The sequence below is a fragment of the Sciurus vulgaris genome, assembly GCF_902686455.1.
Source record: "Sciurus vulgaris genome assembly, chromosome: 4".
Taxonomy (NCBI): Eukaryota; Metazoa; Chordata; class Mammalia; order Rodentia; family Sciuridae; genus Sciurus; species Sciurus vulgaris.
In genome coordinates this window covers 171,962,188-171,977,175 of record NC_136464.1, presented here as the reverse complement: position 1 = coordinate 171,977,175, position 14,988 = coordinate 171,962,188, and the positions used below count along the sequence as shown (strand labels likewise).

The 14,988-nt window shown below is 45.7% G+C and overlaps 1 protein-coding gene across 5 annotated transcripts in view; it reads left to right on the top strand.

The window, feature by feature from the left end:
* Positions 1-14,988, top strand: part of ABCC4 (ATP binding cassette subfamily C member 4 (PEL blood group)) — a 243,002-nt gene that overhangs the window by 188,629 nt on the left and 39,385 nt on the right. For 4 of the 5 annotated variants that reach the window (XR_013763518.1, XM_079138025.1, XM_079138024.1 and 1 more), the window contains 5 exons: positions 419-569; positions 5,593-5,712; positions 6,865-6,975; positions 7,874-7,974; positions 8,919-9,110. Coding sequence is in view for 4 of the 5 variants with exons in the window: in XM_079138025.1 (XP_078994151.1) it covers positions 419-569; positions 5,593-5,712; positions 6,865-6,975; positions 7,874-7,974; positions 8,919-9,110 (675 nt within the window). In the remaining variant the exon portion in view is untranslated. Of the gene's footprint in view, positions 1-418; positions 570-5,592; positions 5,713-6,864; positions 6,976-7,873; positions 7,975-8,918; positions 9,111-14,988 lie in introns of those variants that run through there. The other variant, XM_079138027.1, reaches the window with a different exon arrangement.

Here is a 14,988-nt window from a genome sequence, read left to right as displayed (position 1 = left end):
ACTGTGCCCAGCCTTAGCTCTTGACCCATGCATAGCTTAGTTCCCTGGAATCCTCATCTGTGACACTGGCTTGCCAGTTTCCCCAGTAACATCCACCTGATTTGTGGTGGTTTGGGATGCAGCCTTTCTCTGGATCCCAGCTTTCTAATCATTAAATAGGGAAAGTAATGCCTATCTCTCAGGGATGTTGACTGTACCAGAAAGGATGCATAGGACCTTCTTTCCATGGTGCAGAGAGCCCAGCAGGCATGTGATGGGTGTGATCTCTGCCACCTATGGCTTTATTTCCTGGGATGGGAAAGTTTCCTCTTCCAACAAGTCTTTTCAAGGAAAGGACTGGAATCCTTGCCAAACCACCCATTAGCCTGTGGTCGAGAAGCCTTCTGGGTAAGGAGGCCCTGTCTCTCTGCTGTTGCAGACGCTGCTGTTGGTGATCAGTGTGGTGTCTGTGGCCATGGCGGTGATACCTTGGATCGCAATTCCCCTGGTTCCCCTCGCCATCGTTTTCTTATTTCTCCGACGATACTTCCTGAATACTTCAAGGGATGTCAAACGCCTGGAATCTACAAGTGAGTACCGAGGATCTCGGGTGGGTAGGGCAGTGCTACCGAGCTTCCATTTGCGCCTTGCTTAAGGAGACCTCTGAAATTCTGCAGACTCCATCTTTGAGAATTTCTCACTTCGTTAACGTTAGGTAATTGAACACGGTATCATGGTCAGCATGAGTCAGTGTGGCCCTTAGGGCAAGTGGAACTGGTGGCCTGCTGGGTGCAATTTTACAATTTAACTGGATAAAGCAGTGAAGGACAAGTGTGGAAAAGTGCTCTCTGGAACACTCCACGATGACCGGGACCTGCCCCTGACACCCTTGTCCAGGATGTGCTTCCTCAGGTGCACACAGCAGACAGTCCAGAAGCATTTTTCTAATAAATAAAATATTTCATCGTGTGCTAGAACTAATTTAGAAGGAACATAATGGGCGAAATTTTTTTTGAAGATACTGGAAATGACAAGGGAAGGAAAATATTAGAGAAAGGAAAGGAAGAAGTGTCAGAACTATAGAAGTAATGTATTGAAAAAATTTTTACTTACTGGAAATAAGTTGCAGTTGTTAAGTATTGTGAAAATATAAGCACTGTAATTTCCAGTTGTGCTCCTTATTATCAGTGGTATTTGGTGTAATGCCGTGCTGAGATTTCCCCCCTTAGGCTGGTAATATGTGGATGCTGAAAATAATTCCTTTTGGAGACCACAAGGAGGGAAATCAGTTTAGAATGCATTTAGTCAATTGCTTTCTTCAACTTCTTAGTTTTCGAATAACAGAGGAAACCATTTTATGATTGATCACTTTATTCTGCAGGTAATTGCAGGGGATGAAATAATCCAGAGCTCATCTCATTATGAATGCACCAACTAATGTATTCCATTCTTAGTAAAATTTAAAGCTGTAAGGATAATAGAATTGTTAGGTATTTTTTAAAGTACAAGGATGCTAGCCAAAAAATAAAAGAGGAAGATATTGTGTCAGAAAACCTCTGGAATAGTTATTATCATTGAAGACCAAGTTCAGCTTTCTGAAAGTCAAACCTGGATAAATCCTGTGGTTCCAGTGGATAAAGTATCCGTTTATTATGAAAATGGAGAGTGGTTGTTTGATTTTTGGTGGCATCTGTGTGCATCTCTTTTTTTTTTTTTTTTTTTAACAGTAAACTCTTGGGGCATTTACTGTAAGTGGCTGCATAAAGCCCCACAGGTAACTATTCAGAAAAGCTGTAGAAAAAATTCTCAAGCATCAGGAGAACCAGCTAAACTGCTGTGAAGTTCCACTGCTGAGAATTCAGCAGGAAGCAGAGTGCTGCAGTCCCCATGTGCATGTGCATAGGTCTCTGCTCACACCACTTGCTGCAGGGCATTAGGAATTGGCATTGCTGGGAGACCCTTATTTGTGTATTTCTTTGTCCCCAGCCTGTCTATTGTGCAGAAACAAGACTTTTGACATTTTATGAGTAGAGATTGCTCATGAAATGGAGTTACTCACCTTCCTGTTGCAAAGAATCTTCATATATATTCAAGGAAGGGTTGTTCATTCCAGAAGGAACTCTTGGGCAAACTGTACACTGTGCAAGAGTCACTTCTCACCCGTGTGGAAGTAGGGAAGTAGGGAGAGTGTAGCCGAGGAAGGCTTTTGCAAGAAGCATGTAGGATTTTTCTCTCCAGGCCATACCTACCAGAAACTTGGAAACAGTTTTTTTCCTGGAGATTCTCACACTTTGACATGGCCCTGCTGAACATTTGGGGTTTCCCTGTACCCTAGTTGACTGCAACAAGCTATATATGGAAGTTCTTTTTCACCCCAGATAATCAAATGAACTAGGTGAAACCTACTTCATTCTTATTCTTTGAGCACATCGAGATCCCTGAGGTTTATTTTCAAATCATATTGCCTAGCTGCCCCTGGAATCCTAGCCTGTTATTTAAGCAGTCTAGAACACAATGATTTAGTTTTGAAAAAGCGAATGTAGCAACAGTCAGTCATGGAGAAGGGCATAAAACGAGGAGGGCATTTGAATGAACTCTGTTCATTTGATAGTGCCTGTCTGTGAGGATGCTTGATCCATTTGCAATGTCTGCCATGGGCATTGGCTAGCTGAGTGTTTATGCATGCCACATGTATTCAGATCATAGCTCCTCAAGTCTGCTGTTTAAAGAATTCCCATGCCACATTTCCAGCAATATTGTTCAACTCAGGGTGCTTAATAAGAGGTACAGTAATGGGGAAGCCTATTGGATATTAGCTAAGTAAGATTTAGGAGTTTTCTAACTATGTAGGAGTCTACAGAAAAATGCACCCAGTGATACATGAGGATCTTGATCTCCAGCTATTCTCCCTTCAGGATACTGCAGCTCAAATAAAAAGCACAGCCTTGGCAATAAGACAGGTTTCAGTCTGCTCCAACTCTATTGCTCTGGTTAATTTATTTAATCTTGGGCCTTGATGGGTCTCAAGTCTGTTTTCCCTTCTGTTAAGATAATAGAAACACCTGCCCTGTAGGGTTCTTCTTAGGATTTCCTGAGACGGTGCTTGGAAGGTGCCCTCTGGCCATACCGCAGGCCCTGGAACCTTGCACACAGGAATTAAAACCAGAGTAATAACCAGAAGGCCTCCAGAGTGCTAACAATAACCCAATAGCAACACCAGCAGACCCGGATCTTGGCCTGCACTTCTCTGTCCTGCTCTTTCCCTGAGAAGCTCTGCAGTCATTTAGGGTGTGCTCTCACTTCTAGTTAATTGCTTTGCAGTCCTTCAGTTCACCCCCACTAGCATCCCCCACAGCCCTAAGTGGGGTGTGGAAGAAACAGGATTATCTTTCAAAGGTATAAATTCCTGCTGGACCTCAGTAATTCTTGGGTTGTGGTGAAGTACTACATTGGCCTTGGGTTTCCTGGTGTTCAAGGCTGAGATGATGCCCAATTTCCAAAGTCAAATTTGCTCTCAAACCCAGCCAGAGAGAACCAGTGGTGACTTTGATCCTCTGGTAAGGGAAGCAGCTGAGGATGGCCAGACTGAAGGATTCTTCAAGGACCTGCCTGGGTGGCCACAATGTCTGCCTCAGCTGCATGCCTGTGATGGAGCAAGGTTAAGACACTGCCTTATTCTAGAAACGAGAGCTCAGTTGAGTGAGTCTTTGAACTCTCTGGAGGCTGACCCTTACCATGCTCCCGGTAGGGTAATGGGAGGCCTAGAACTCTGCTGGGTTGGTCATCCCTGGGAGCACCCTGTTTGCAGGGTGACCGAGCTCGGGGCAGGTGGGACATCTGCTGATGTCTCCAGAAAGGCCATGCAGGGCTCCCAGCTTTACTTATTTGGAGCGTGAGCTCAGTCTTCTTATGTTCATGTTACCATCTTAATAGTACAAGGTTAAAGTATGTCCAAGAGAGAACAGCACGGATGCCAGAGTGAGACCACAAACAGGTAGCTGGACAGTTGGAACCACCACGTTCACCCAGCGCTCTGCCTGAGTTACGTGCGAGGGGAGACATTAGATCCTGTTTTGGTTGGTAGATCTTTCTTTCTGAAGGCCGCAGCTCAGAAGAGGACTCCTAATGGTTAGTGTCCCCATTCAGATATCCTTGTCAGGAAAGCCCCAGGGAGGAGTGGGCGGTCCACAGACCCCATGGCCCAGGCTATGGCACCACTGACTTCAGTGGCTCTTACTTGCCAGTCTGCTGCTTCCTTGTTCATGCAACTGTGGACGGTGACTCCTGGCTGGGTTCCTTGCCTTGGCATGCGTGTGCCCCGGTACCCCTGAACACGTGCAGGACCCGTGAGCACACCCATGCTGAACCCTGCAGTTACGATTGGAAGCCCCAGAGAATAAGTTGGAGTTTTTCTCTTGATTTTTTTTTTTCTCCACCTAGTAAATTTGTAAACTGTATGCAGCTTCCTGTAAAATGAAATCATCTTCACTTCTCCCAAATGCTTCCTGTTTTACCAGCAGGTCTTCTCCAGGCGATGGGCAGGTGACAGGGATTCGTATTTCCTCCCGTCAGTATTTTCCATCATCCCAGATGATGGCAGAGGCAGCTAGCGGGGTCAGGTGCTCCTGATACACCCCTGCCTCAGTGCAGCCTCATTCACAGTGCAGAGTGAAGACTGTCAGGGACCATCTCTGCCTGGTGACAGGCAACCCATACATCCCCCCATGAACAGGGTTGGGTCCTGGTGGTAATGAGATTGTGAGCTCAAATCACATGGCCAGTCATGGACATTGTGCCCCAAATCAAAACATAAGAGAATTTGCTTTTTAAAACTCTGTTAAGATGATGAAGCCATTGGACTACAGTCAGTTTCCAGAAAGTCAAGGGTGGAGGCCCAGGTCACAGTGACCTTTACACACCAGGATGACTATGTATCCTTCAGGCTCCTGGAGCTGAAGTCAAGGCCAGTCAAAAATGTCTGGACTGGGCAGGCCCTGTGGGCAAGTGCAGTGTGGCGCCCAGGTGCATGGTGACCATAAAGTACTCATCTCACACCAGTGGGCAGAGTCAGACTTGCTTAGTACACAGGGAGGTGCCACTCTCTCTGTTCAGCTTATTGTTGGGCACTTGTTGGGTGCAAATGCCTTTCTAGTTAGTGAGATATAGTGGCTGTATCCAGGCCCTAAAAAATCTTAGGTGGGGAAAGCCCTTATGATTTAGTAGAACGAGTGCTGTAACAATTATTAAAAATGCAAATTGGCTCAAAAATGAGTGAAAAAATAATTTTTGACCAGAGATACCTGGGAAGAATATGGAAGAAAGGATCTTGAAGGATGGGTTTGCAAAGTAAAAATAACTAGATTTGAATTTGGTGAAAGGTGGGTCAGAGACCTTCGTTTCCGCACCAATATAGCGAGGCATGGTTTGACCAGGGGTTTGAGGTTGAGTGGGTAGGGTCCTCTCCAGCAGGCTGGGGGCGTTTCTTTTGGAAACTCAAAACCCTGAGTATGCTGCTTGGTGGCCACATGACCACAGAGCAGAGAAGGCTTCTGGTTTGCGTGCTTCCGGTCTCGCTGAGCTCTCTCTGTTTTTTGTCTGTCTCTGTTTCTGCAGCCCGGAGTCCAATATTTTCCCACTTGTCATCTTCCCTCCAGGGGCTCTGGACCATTCGGGCATACAGAGCTGAAGAGAGGTGTCAGGAGCTGTTTGATGCTCACCAGGACTTGCATTCAGGTCTGTACGTTTCTGGAAGTGGTTTCAAGGACTGGGTCCCACTGCTTCAGGCTTGTTGGCCAGCACCTCTGTGTCATAGCCTCCTTTCGCCCCTAGTCTTTGGCTCCCCTCAGAATCCCTCTGTGCTTCCCTGCTTTCCCTCTGCTGGCTTGCATGGTACTCCCTCTCTGGGCTCTTGTTCTCTGTCCCTTTGGCAGGAGTCAGCAAACTTTTACAAAATGCCATCTAATAATTGCTTGGGCTCTGGGTTCCATATTGTCCCTAATGCAGTTGCTCACCTTTGTGCTGCAGCTGGAAGGCAAGCAGACAGCTCATCAGCAAGCAGCCGTGGCCATAATCCAGTGAAACTTTCACAAGATCATGTGAGGAGCACTTCTCAGCCCCCAGGGCAGCAGAAGTGACTGAAGAAATTGATCTGATTATCAAATCTGCCACCTACTTGATCCGTACTATTCCTTGTATCAGTGAATTTTTTGTCCATTTAGAAACTTCAGAACTTCCTGTAAATCCATAAACTTCTGGCCCATCTTTATGATCTTGATAATCTTTTGGTGATTAAATGGCACATTAAAAACTACATGGATGGACTGGGGTTGAGGCTCAGTGGTGAAGAACCTGCTTAGCATGTGTGAGGCACTGGGTTCGATTCTCAGCGCCACATATAAATAAATGAATAAAAATAAAGGCCCATCGATAACTAAAAATGTGTATAAAAATAATTTTTAAAAGCCCTACATGCAGGTCCTTTATCAAACTAGTCATTTAGAGACAGCTCCTAAGCAATGTGCAGTGTGCAGGGCCCTCCACTAAGTGTGGAAGGTGCCAGAAACAAACTGAGAGCTGCACTCTGGAGAGCCAGAAACCATCAACCACATGAGCTGGTGAACTTCGTATTACAGCCCAGCATCGTGAAACGTGTGCCTGAGACCATTTTGGTGTGTTCTTTACCATGACGGCACTGTTTCTCGCTCTGGGTTGCATGTGCATCCCGCTCATTGCCTGGTGTCGCCCAGCTTTCTGGAATCCTCAGGGTTCTCGAATGTGCATCTGTATGGTCCCACCTGGCACATGTGTCTTCGTGCCCCTCACATCCACGTGGCTGACGTGGGCTTTGTACTTGTTCATCTTGCTTGTTATGGTTCACGCACCCAGAGGCTTGGTTCTTGTTTCTGACGACATCGCGGTGGCTCGCCGTGCGCCTGGACGCCATCTGTGCCATCTTTGTCATCGTTGTTGCCTTTGGGTCCCTGATTCTGGCAAAAAGTAAGTGCAGATGTGAATAACTATTTATGGTATGATTACAATTTATAGCTGTGTTTACAGTTATTAAATTAAACTCTTGCCACCTTGTCCAAGGCCATATTCTGTTGGTTCTAATGAAGTGTAGTAAAGCTTTACAGCATGTCAGGATGCTTACGATTCTGCCGTGTGATCCGTTTAGAGGAGTCCCTGGGTCTTCTCGGGTCCCTTTTATCTTCCTTTGAATGGGTTGAGGTCTGCGCAAATGGCCTTCCGCACGTTCCCAGTCCTGTCTGTAGTTGCGAGGCGAGGTGCAAGTTTGCCGTGAAGCATTTTGTGCAGCTTAGGGCTTCAGGTCTTGCTTTTGGACTGTTGGTATTGTTGCCTGTGCACTAGATTGAGGAAGATTCTCAGCTGGAAAGAGCATTGTCGTCTCTGCCAGATGGCTACCAGACAAGCAGGTGTTGGTTGTCTGGCATGAATTCACCATCCCTACTCTCTCATAGTTATACCGCTGAGTCTCAGTATTTAATCATAGAACCAGGAGAGCACTAGGTTATTTAAAAAAAAAAAAAAGTGTCCCCAGCTGTGGTCACATTAGATGTAGAAAGCAGTATGACAAAACAGGCTTTCAAACCACAGTGATGAGTATCTGAATAATGACACTGTTCCTCACCCATAGCACGTTGCTTTTCAAATGTATATTGATCCTGTTGGGATTAATAAACTCATTTAATAATCTTTCTAAATTCCTAGTGGGTTTTTAAAGATGTATTATGATTTCAACCAGTAGCTAGCAGAAGCATCATGGTTACTATCCTTACCTACAGCTTGCTGGGTTCTCTTGGTAAAGTGGCAGAAGGAGGGAGCCAGGCGTGGTTATGGATGAGACTGACGTTATTCCCTCCTTCCTCTCATGTAGCTTTGGATGCTGGGCAGGTTGGTCTGGCCTTGTCCTATGCCCTCACGCTCATGGGGATGTTCCAGTGGTCTGTTAGACAAAGCGCCGAAGTGGAGAATATGGTAATGTTTATCTGAACGTTCTTGGCCTTTTCAAGTCTCCTTGCCATTAAATGGCATAAAAGCGATTCTTATGTAAAATATTAAAACTGTTATTTTTACATTGGAGCTAACAGAGTTTTTTAAGATCCTTCCTCCATCTGTTTAAAGTTAATGTAAAATAAAATATATACATCTTTTTCTCAGTCTCATGTATGCTATGTCAGCAGGTTTTATATTCATCACAAGCTGTCCTCAAATGTAATAAATGTCTCTGTAGGAGGGAAGTTCTGAAATCCTAGAGAGGATATAAGCTAATTTCTTAGAGGCCTGTTTATTTTTGTTTCTTAATGGGTGATTTCTCATTCTTGGTAAAAGAAAAATTCGGTATTTTGAGGTTGTTTGTTTAATTAATAGGTCTCCCCACTTCCCCAACCCACTGTCAGTTGGAGCATTTATTCTCTTAGGCAATGAGCAGAAGGCAGGAGCCGTGGGGCTGCTGGTGTTCCTTCCTGGTAGGCAAAGGGACCAGGGTGTGGTTGTTTAGGAGGGTTTAGTCCACATGTAAGTGACTTCCTTTTCTACTTATACCTTCTCCTAAAAAGATACACAACAAACATGGGATGTTTCCATTTGCTCTTCTTGTGGAGAAGATTGTTATGATGAGGTTTGAGGCAATCTGATTTAAGCCATCTCTAGCAGGTGGCTGTCCTGTAGCAAAAGACTGGGGGCCATAACCATGCTTTTTACAAAATCCTTTTTACTCTGTCTTTGTTGAGGGAAGTGGCTGTAAGTGAAGGAAGGGGCCATGGTAAGGAAGGAGACTGTTGATCCTTGTCCATCTTGATGGGTGTTAGACCCATGTTATCCTTGATCAGTGCGTTGAAATGATGAGCATCCCCTCACCCCCCCAGCACCCATCAGTGAGTCCCTGCACCTAATCCATGTGGATGCCACATCTCTTTCAGATGATTTCAGTGGAGCGGGTGATTGAATATACGAATCTAGAAAAAGAAGCACCTTGGGAATACCAGAAACGCCCACCACCCACCTGGCCCCATGAAGGAGTGATTGTCTTTGATAATGTCAACTTCACCTACAGTCTAGACGGGCCTCTGGTGTTGAAGCATCTGACAGCACTCATCAAATCAAGAGAAAAGGTTCGTTTAAACCATCTTCGTTACAGTGTCTACTAAAGACTTAGTGCCGTGTCTGCTTGTTGTCTTGCTCATGGACCTTTTTTCCTCTTGGAAAAAATTACATTAGTGACAATATTAATAAGTCTTGCTTGGAAACCAGCATATTCCTCCTGCTGTGAGCTGCCTCATGGCAGTGTTGGGCCCTGAGCACCAGGACTGGGACTTAACTGACTTGGGATACTGTATTTGACGTCCAGTTATTCATAATCACACCTAGAAAGCCAGCCCTGGCTTCTTGTCACAGGGCTTCTGTGTCTGGTTCCCATCCCTTCCTACTCCTTGGATTGCTCAGCTGCTTTTCTCTCTGTCCACTGTTGCAGCTTCCATTCCAGCCCTCCCTTTCTTGTCCCCTGTCCCTTTTCTGGCTCTTTCTTTCCTTCATCTAACCTGTACCTTCCTTTGCTCGCTGCTCTACCCCCACACTCTGCTTCCCGGCCTGGGGAGCCGCTTCCATACCCCTCCGCAGGCCCCAGGCCCAGACCAGTTCCTACTGGAACTGTGTGGCTAGTTCTCAGCTGCCAGAGAAAAGCCCAGAAGCTACAAACCCACTGGAGCTCAGAAACCAGAGCCCCATGTTGGAGACAGTAAAGGGCCCAGAGACTCGCTCAGAGTCAAGGAAAGGAAATCCAGGAGGGGCTGGGGAGACTGCAGGGAGGTGTGTGGCCTGCTTCTACCAGCCTCTCCACCTGCCAGCAAGGTCCTTTCATTCACAGCCTGGTGCCCTTTGCAGGGACTAAACCAAGCAAAGCAGGCAGTAGGAAGCTCTTTCCCCACCTGCCCCTCCTGCCTTGACTCCTAGCATGCACACAACACTACACTCTGGTGTCCCCTGTTCTCCCAAAGTACCTGACCTTCCAACTCATGCACCCGCTGCCCCTAGCCTCTGATGCCCTTTGCTGCTGTCTGGCTGCAGAAAGTCTCCTCATTTTCGGAGTCAGCTACAACCTCTGCCTCTGTGAGTCTGTTCTTCCACATCATCTTCTAGGGGCTTGACAATAACATTTGTGGTTCACCCACATTCTCAGTAGCTTTATGCACAATAGCCAAAGGGTGAGAGAGAGCGTCCATCGGCTGGTGAATAGCTATGCAGAATCAATGTGTGTGCACAGAGGGATGGCTTCTTAAGATTAGGGAACATTCCTGCTCTCAGTAAGTGGCATTCTGCAGGGCATGTGGTGGGTGCTGAGGACAGCTGGCTGGGAGCATAACACGCAGGTAGGAAGGCCCTTGTAAGAAAACCAACTCACAAAGCAACACTGTGAACAGCCCATTCCCTAGATGGGAATGTTAAGTACATTTTTCCTTTTGCAGTACTGGGGCTGGAGCCCCAGGGCTTTGCACCTGCTAAGCAAGCACTCAACCACTGAGCTGCACCCCCAGCCCCTGGAGTGTTAAATACTTGACGAGCTGCCGCTTTTAAACTCTCTCCACCAAGGGCCCATTTAATGGCCTAATCACAGGCATGATTTAATGAGTGATGCCCTTGTGACATGAAAGAACAAATGTACAACTTAGTGCCCAAAGGGTACCCAGGGAACAGCTTCAGTAAGTCACTTGGCAAAAGCAAGCTTCTAATTATTTCCACAGCTTCCTTGTAGGTCCAGAGACAGTGAGGACAGCTGTGTGGGGGACACAAGCTGCAGCTCTGATGAAAGCCAGCCTCTCCAATCCTGTCGCTGGCAGGACTGTCCGGGTGTTCGCTTACTCGCGCACAGTGTGTTTATCAGATCTCAATGTTGCAAACGTGATTCTCATTGTTCATATAGGTCTTAAATTTCCCTCGAAGCCACACGATAGGCATTACTGAAGAACCTCTGCTTTACAAGTTAGAAAACAGGATATCCTCAGATTGGTATTCCTCCATCTTAAAAACCCCCAAATGATAGGATTATCTGAGACGCTAAAATGTTTGAGGGTAAATTGGATTTGAAGACTGAATTGTAATATCGCCAGTAACTTGACTTTTGGTTCATGCCTTGGTCCGCCCAGCATCACCTGAGCTCCGTCTGTGCCGTCTGTGTCTTTAGAGGTTGCTTGCAGGCAGTATCATTGCGGAATGCTTTTGGTCTACCTGTGACCTGCCAGGTTTCAACTCTGCCACACCTGAACCCAGCCCCCAGGATGGCAGGCCGCCCCTTTGGTGTTGGACTTGATTGACCGAGGCACTATTTCAGGCAAGGATGTGGGAATGCGCCAACGCAGGAGAAATGGGGCTTTATTCCCTTTTGATGGTCTCCGCTGCCGAGATTCCTGGAAGTTATAGTAGACAGGAAAATGTAATGGGTACTAAGCAGGTTTTTAATTCATGGAAGAAATAGCAAGTCAAAATAAAGAACAAAAATGAGGTAAACACCACCTTAGGCTTCCTGGTTTGATTCTAAACACTGGCTGCATTTTTCATTTAGGTGATTTTGTGGTTGATTTGATCATTTGAGAGAGTACTGGGCCATTTTAAAGCATTTTCCAGCTCTCGAGGTAGATTGATTTTGGTTTGTTATTTTTTTTCTTGCTCAGAGCTATTACTTGGATAATACATTTTTACAGCTGTGTATTAGACCTTGCTATAATGTGCAGAAATATGAGTTTCTACATTTTCTCCTTTTTTACATAATGTTTTCTCAGAGAGCCCGCCTCACGGGAGCCCTGGGCTCCACTTCCTTCCTGCTCTCAGTTCTGGCTGCTCCAGCAGCACCTGCATCTCCTGGGACCTTGTTAGCAACGCAGCCACACAGGCCACCCAGCCCTCTGCAATTAGTTGCCTTTGCAGGAGACCCTCTGTGAAGTCCCCCATATCGATTTTTTTTTTTTTTTTTTTTTTTTTTTGACCAATAACCCACAAAGTTTCCAAGAATCTTCATCAACATTAAGTTGAGCTCATGGATTACTCCAGCCCCTCTCAGGACTGGACATGAGACTCTAGAAAGTCCTGGGCCACTACAAAATTTTTTGACTTTTATGTAGTGTAAACCATGAGTTTACCTTATAATTTAATTCTGTGTGCTCCTAAGTTGATGCATATATTCGCATCCTTTCCAGTAGAGCCTGTCTTTGTTGCAGCCTGTTTTCATCTGGGGTTTAGCCATCCCTACATAGCTGACTCTGTCCCTGTACCAGCCCAGGCACTTGAGTTCCTTTCATAACCCGATGTCATAAAAAAGTCTCACTGTCCCAGTAGAACACTAGATATAATCTGTCCTTTTTTTGGGGTGACCCATGCCTATCCCACACCTGCAGGTTTCTCTCCCAGCCTCTGCTGTAGGTGCCTGTTCTTCTGTAACCAACTGTGGTCTGCTCAGAGTGAACCAAATTCTTGTTCCACCTCCACATTATACACCTGCATCTGCAGCATGTTCTCCTGCCTAGCACGAGGGTCTCCCTCCCCTACTGTCTCCCAGACGGACCAAGGGGATATAGTGACAAGGAAACCCTTAGCACAATGGGAAAGCGGCAGACAGAACTGGGTTCTTAGTCCTGCTGCATCACTTACAGGTTCAATTATTTCAGACAGATTCTTTAATCTTCCATTTTCTCTTTTGTAAAATGGAGGTAATAGTACCTCACCTCTGGAAAACACCTAGCCCAGAGATCTACACAGTCAGTGCTTGATCAGAGGTAGCTGTCATTATCCTGGGGTATAAGGTAAACTTAACCACTTACAACGCATGACTTGCTTTCTGCCCCTTTAAAGCGAGGGACTGGCCATTTGCCATTCTGTTCATAGAGCTCATTGGTGGTGTCTGTCTTCTCTGACCAACTTATCATTTACCTGAACAATATGGTGATAATCCCAACAGTGTCCCAAGTCTGAGTTAATCTCTCAGCTCTCTGTGGAATTGCTGTTTTTCACAGGACATCACAGATAATACAAATGTACAGATGCAAATCCAATAGAGATTCTGCCCTCAGCACGTACAGTCCAGTGGAAGAGCAAAGTAGTGTATGAATGACTGCTCTGTGAGACAGGAGGAGCCCCACAGAGTTTATGGATTTTTAAGAAGGGGTGATGTGACATCTGTTAGGGGTGGGACATGTCCACAGAAGGGACAAGTGGAGTTTTTGTGAAATGAGCCATTTGAAATAACATGGTGGCACATGGCTAGGATTTGAAAAGGTGTAGGAAATGCTTGTGAAAGAATTTAGGTGGGGGGACCACCATGGGCTGAGCACAAGGCTTTGATTCCATACGAATTCAGTATTAGGTATCTGCAGGATACACAGTGGAGGGTACTACTGGGTGTACAATGCACATTTTCAGGTTTGGACCTCAAGCACCCAGTTCCCCCAGGGAAGCTCTCCTGTAGCTGAGATGGGAAGGTTGGTTGAGGGTGTTTTGTAGAACAGGTTTCCGGTGTGATGTGAGGCACAGAACTGTCCTTCAGAGAGTCTGAGAATTGAGTGCTGGAAGCCAGCAGCTGTCCTGTGCTCCTAGAGAGATGTTATGGGGAAACGATGCCACTCTGGGAATCAAACTAATGTCGATTAAAACAAAGTTACCACACCCAGGTTGGTGAATGAGCCAGGGACCCAGTGGTGGTGGAGATTGGAATCCTCTTTCTGGAGGGTAGTTTGGCAGTACTTAGCAGCCTCCTTTGAAAATGTTCATATCTGTTGCTCAGAAGTTCCACGTCTAAGAATTCATCTTCAGGAAATAATTAGTTATTTGCAAAGATTAAGCTTCAAGAATATTTATCATGAGGTTACTTATAATAGCAAAATATTAGAAACAGCCTGAACATCTACAGATAGGGGATTTGCTAAATAAATGATCAATATGCTTTAATATTACGTGCCTCTTAAATGTTTTAATGAAGTAGTAATTGAAACAGAGCACAACAATACGTTCATATTAATCTTGTTTTGACTGATTGATTGATTGATCGATTGATTTTGGTGGTGCTGGGGATTGAACCCAGGGCCTTGTGCATGCTAGGCAAGCACTCTACCAACTGAGCTATACCCCCAGCCCCTGTTTTGTTTAAATGTGAGTTTGTAACTCTTAAGAACAAACATATAGTTACACCCTCACATGAAGGGTGACGGTCAGAGAGCTGGCTGATGGCGAGTGCTTATTAACTTTTCACATTTATTTGCACTGATTATAATTAGGAAGAGTTTGTTTTGATATTTAAAAGGCATCACAGGGCTGGAGGGGTACCTCAGGGGTAGAGCACATGCATGAGGCCCTGGGTTCCATCCCCAGCACAGGGTCGGGATTTGGGGAGGGTAGATTCCTGTGAATTCCTGCAACCATCACCATCAGTGTAGGCAATGGCTGCAGGAATTTAACTGAAGGGTCAAATCAAGACACAAATACCAACTCTTCAGGGCTCGATGCCAGACTGTCTTTGGAGGAAGGTGAAAGTAAGGTAGACATTCAGAGCCTGGGAACCTGGGAGAGAAGTTAGGAGATTACAGATGGGAGGCCTAAAGCAGCAGCTGTTTTAAGTGAGGTGCTAGGTATTAAGCATGCTGAGTTTGATATATGCAGAAAGATCCAAGTGCAGATGTCTAACATGTTGATGCAGTTATCAGAGACCAACCTTGGCCTGGTTGAGAAAACACAAAGGGGCCGTTGGAAAGCAGCTAAAATAAAAGCATCTCAATGTGTTCCTTTAATGGGATGAACATGAACTTTCTGAGGCTAGGGACATTCTCACCAGGCATCTAGTTAGACCCATTGGTTATGTGTGAAAATTTTTTGAACTGTAGTTTTGATGACTTTGAATGGCAGAGAGAAATAGCCAGAGCCAAGTTTCCTTTGAGTTTGCACAGATGGATCAGTTTCCCAAGGAGCTGATAGCATGTGCGTGTCCACAATGTTCTCCAATGTGTCATCTGC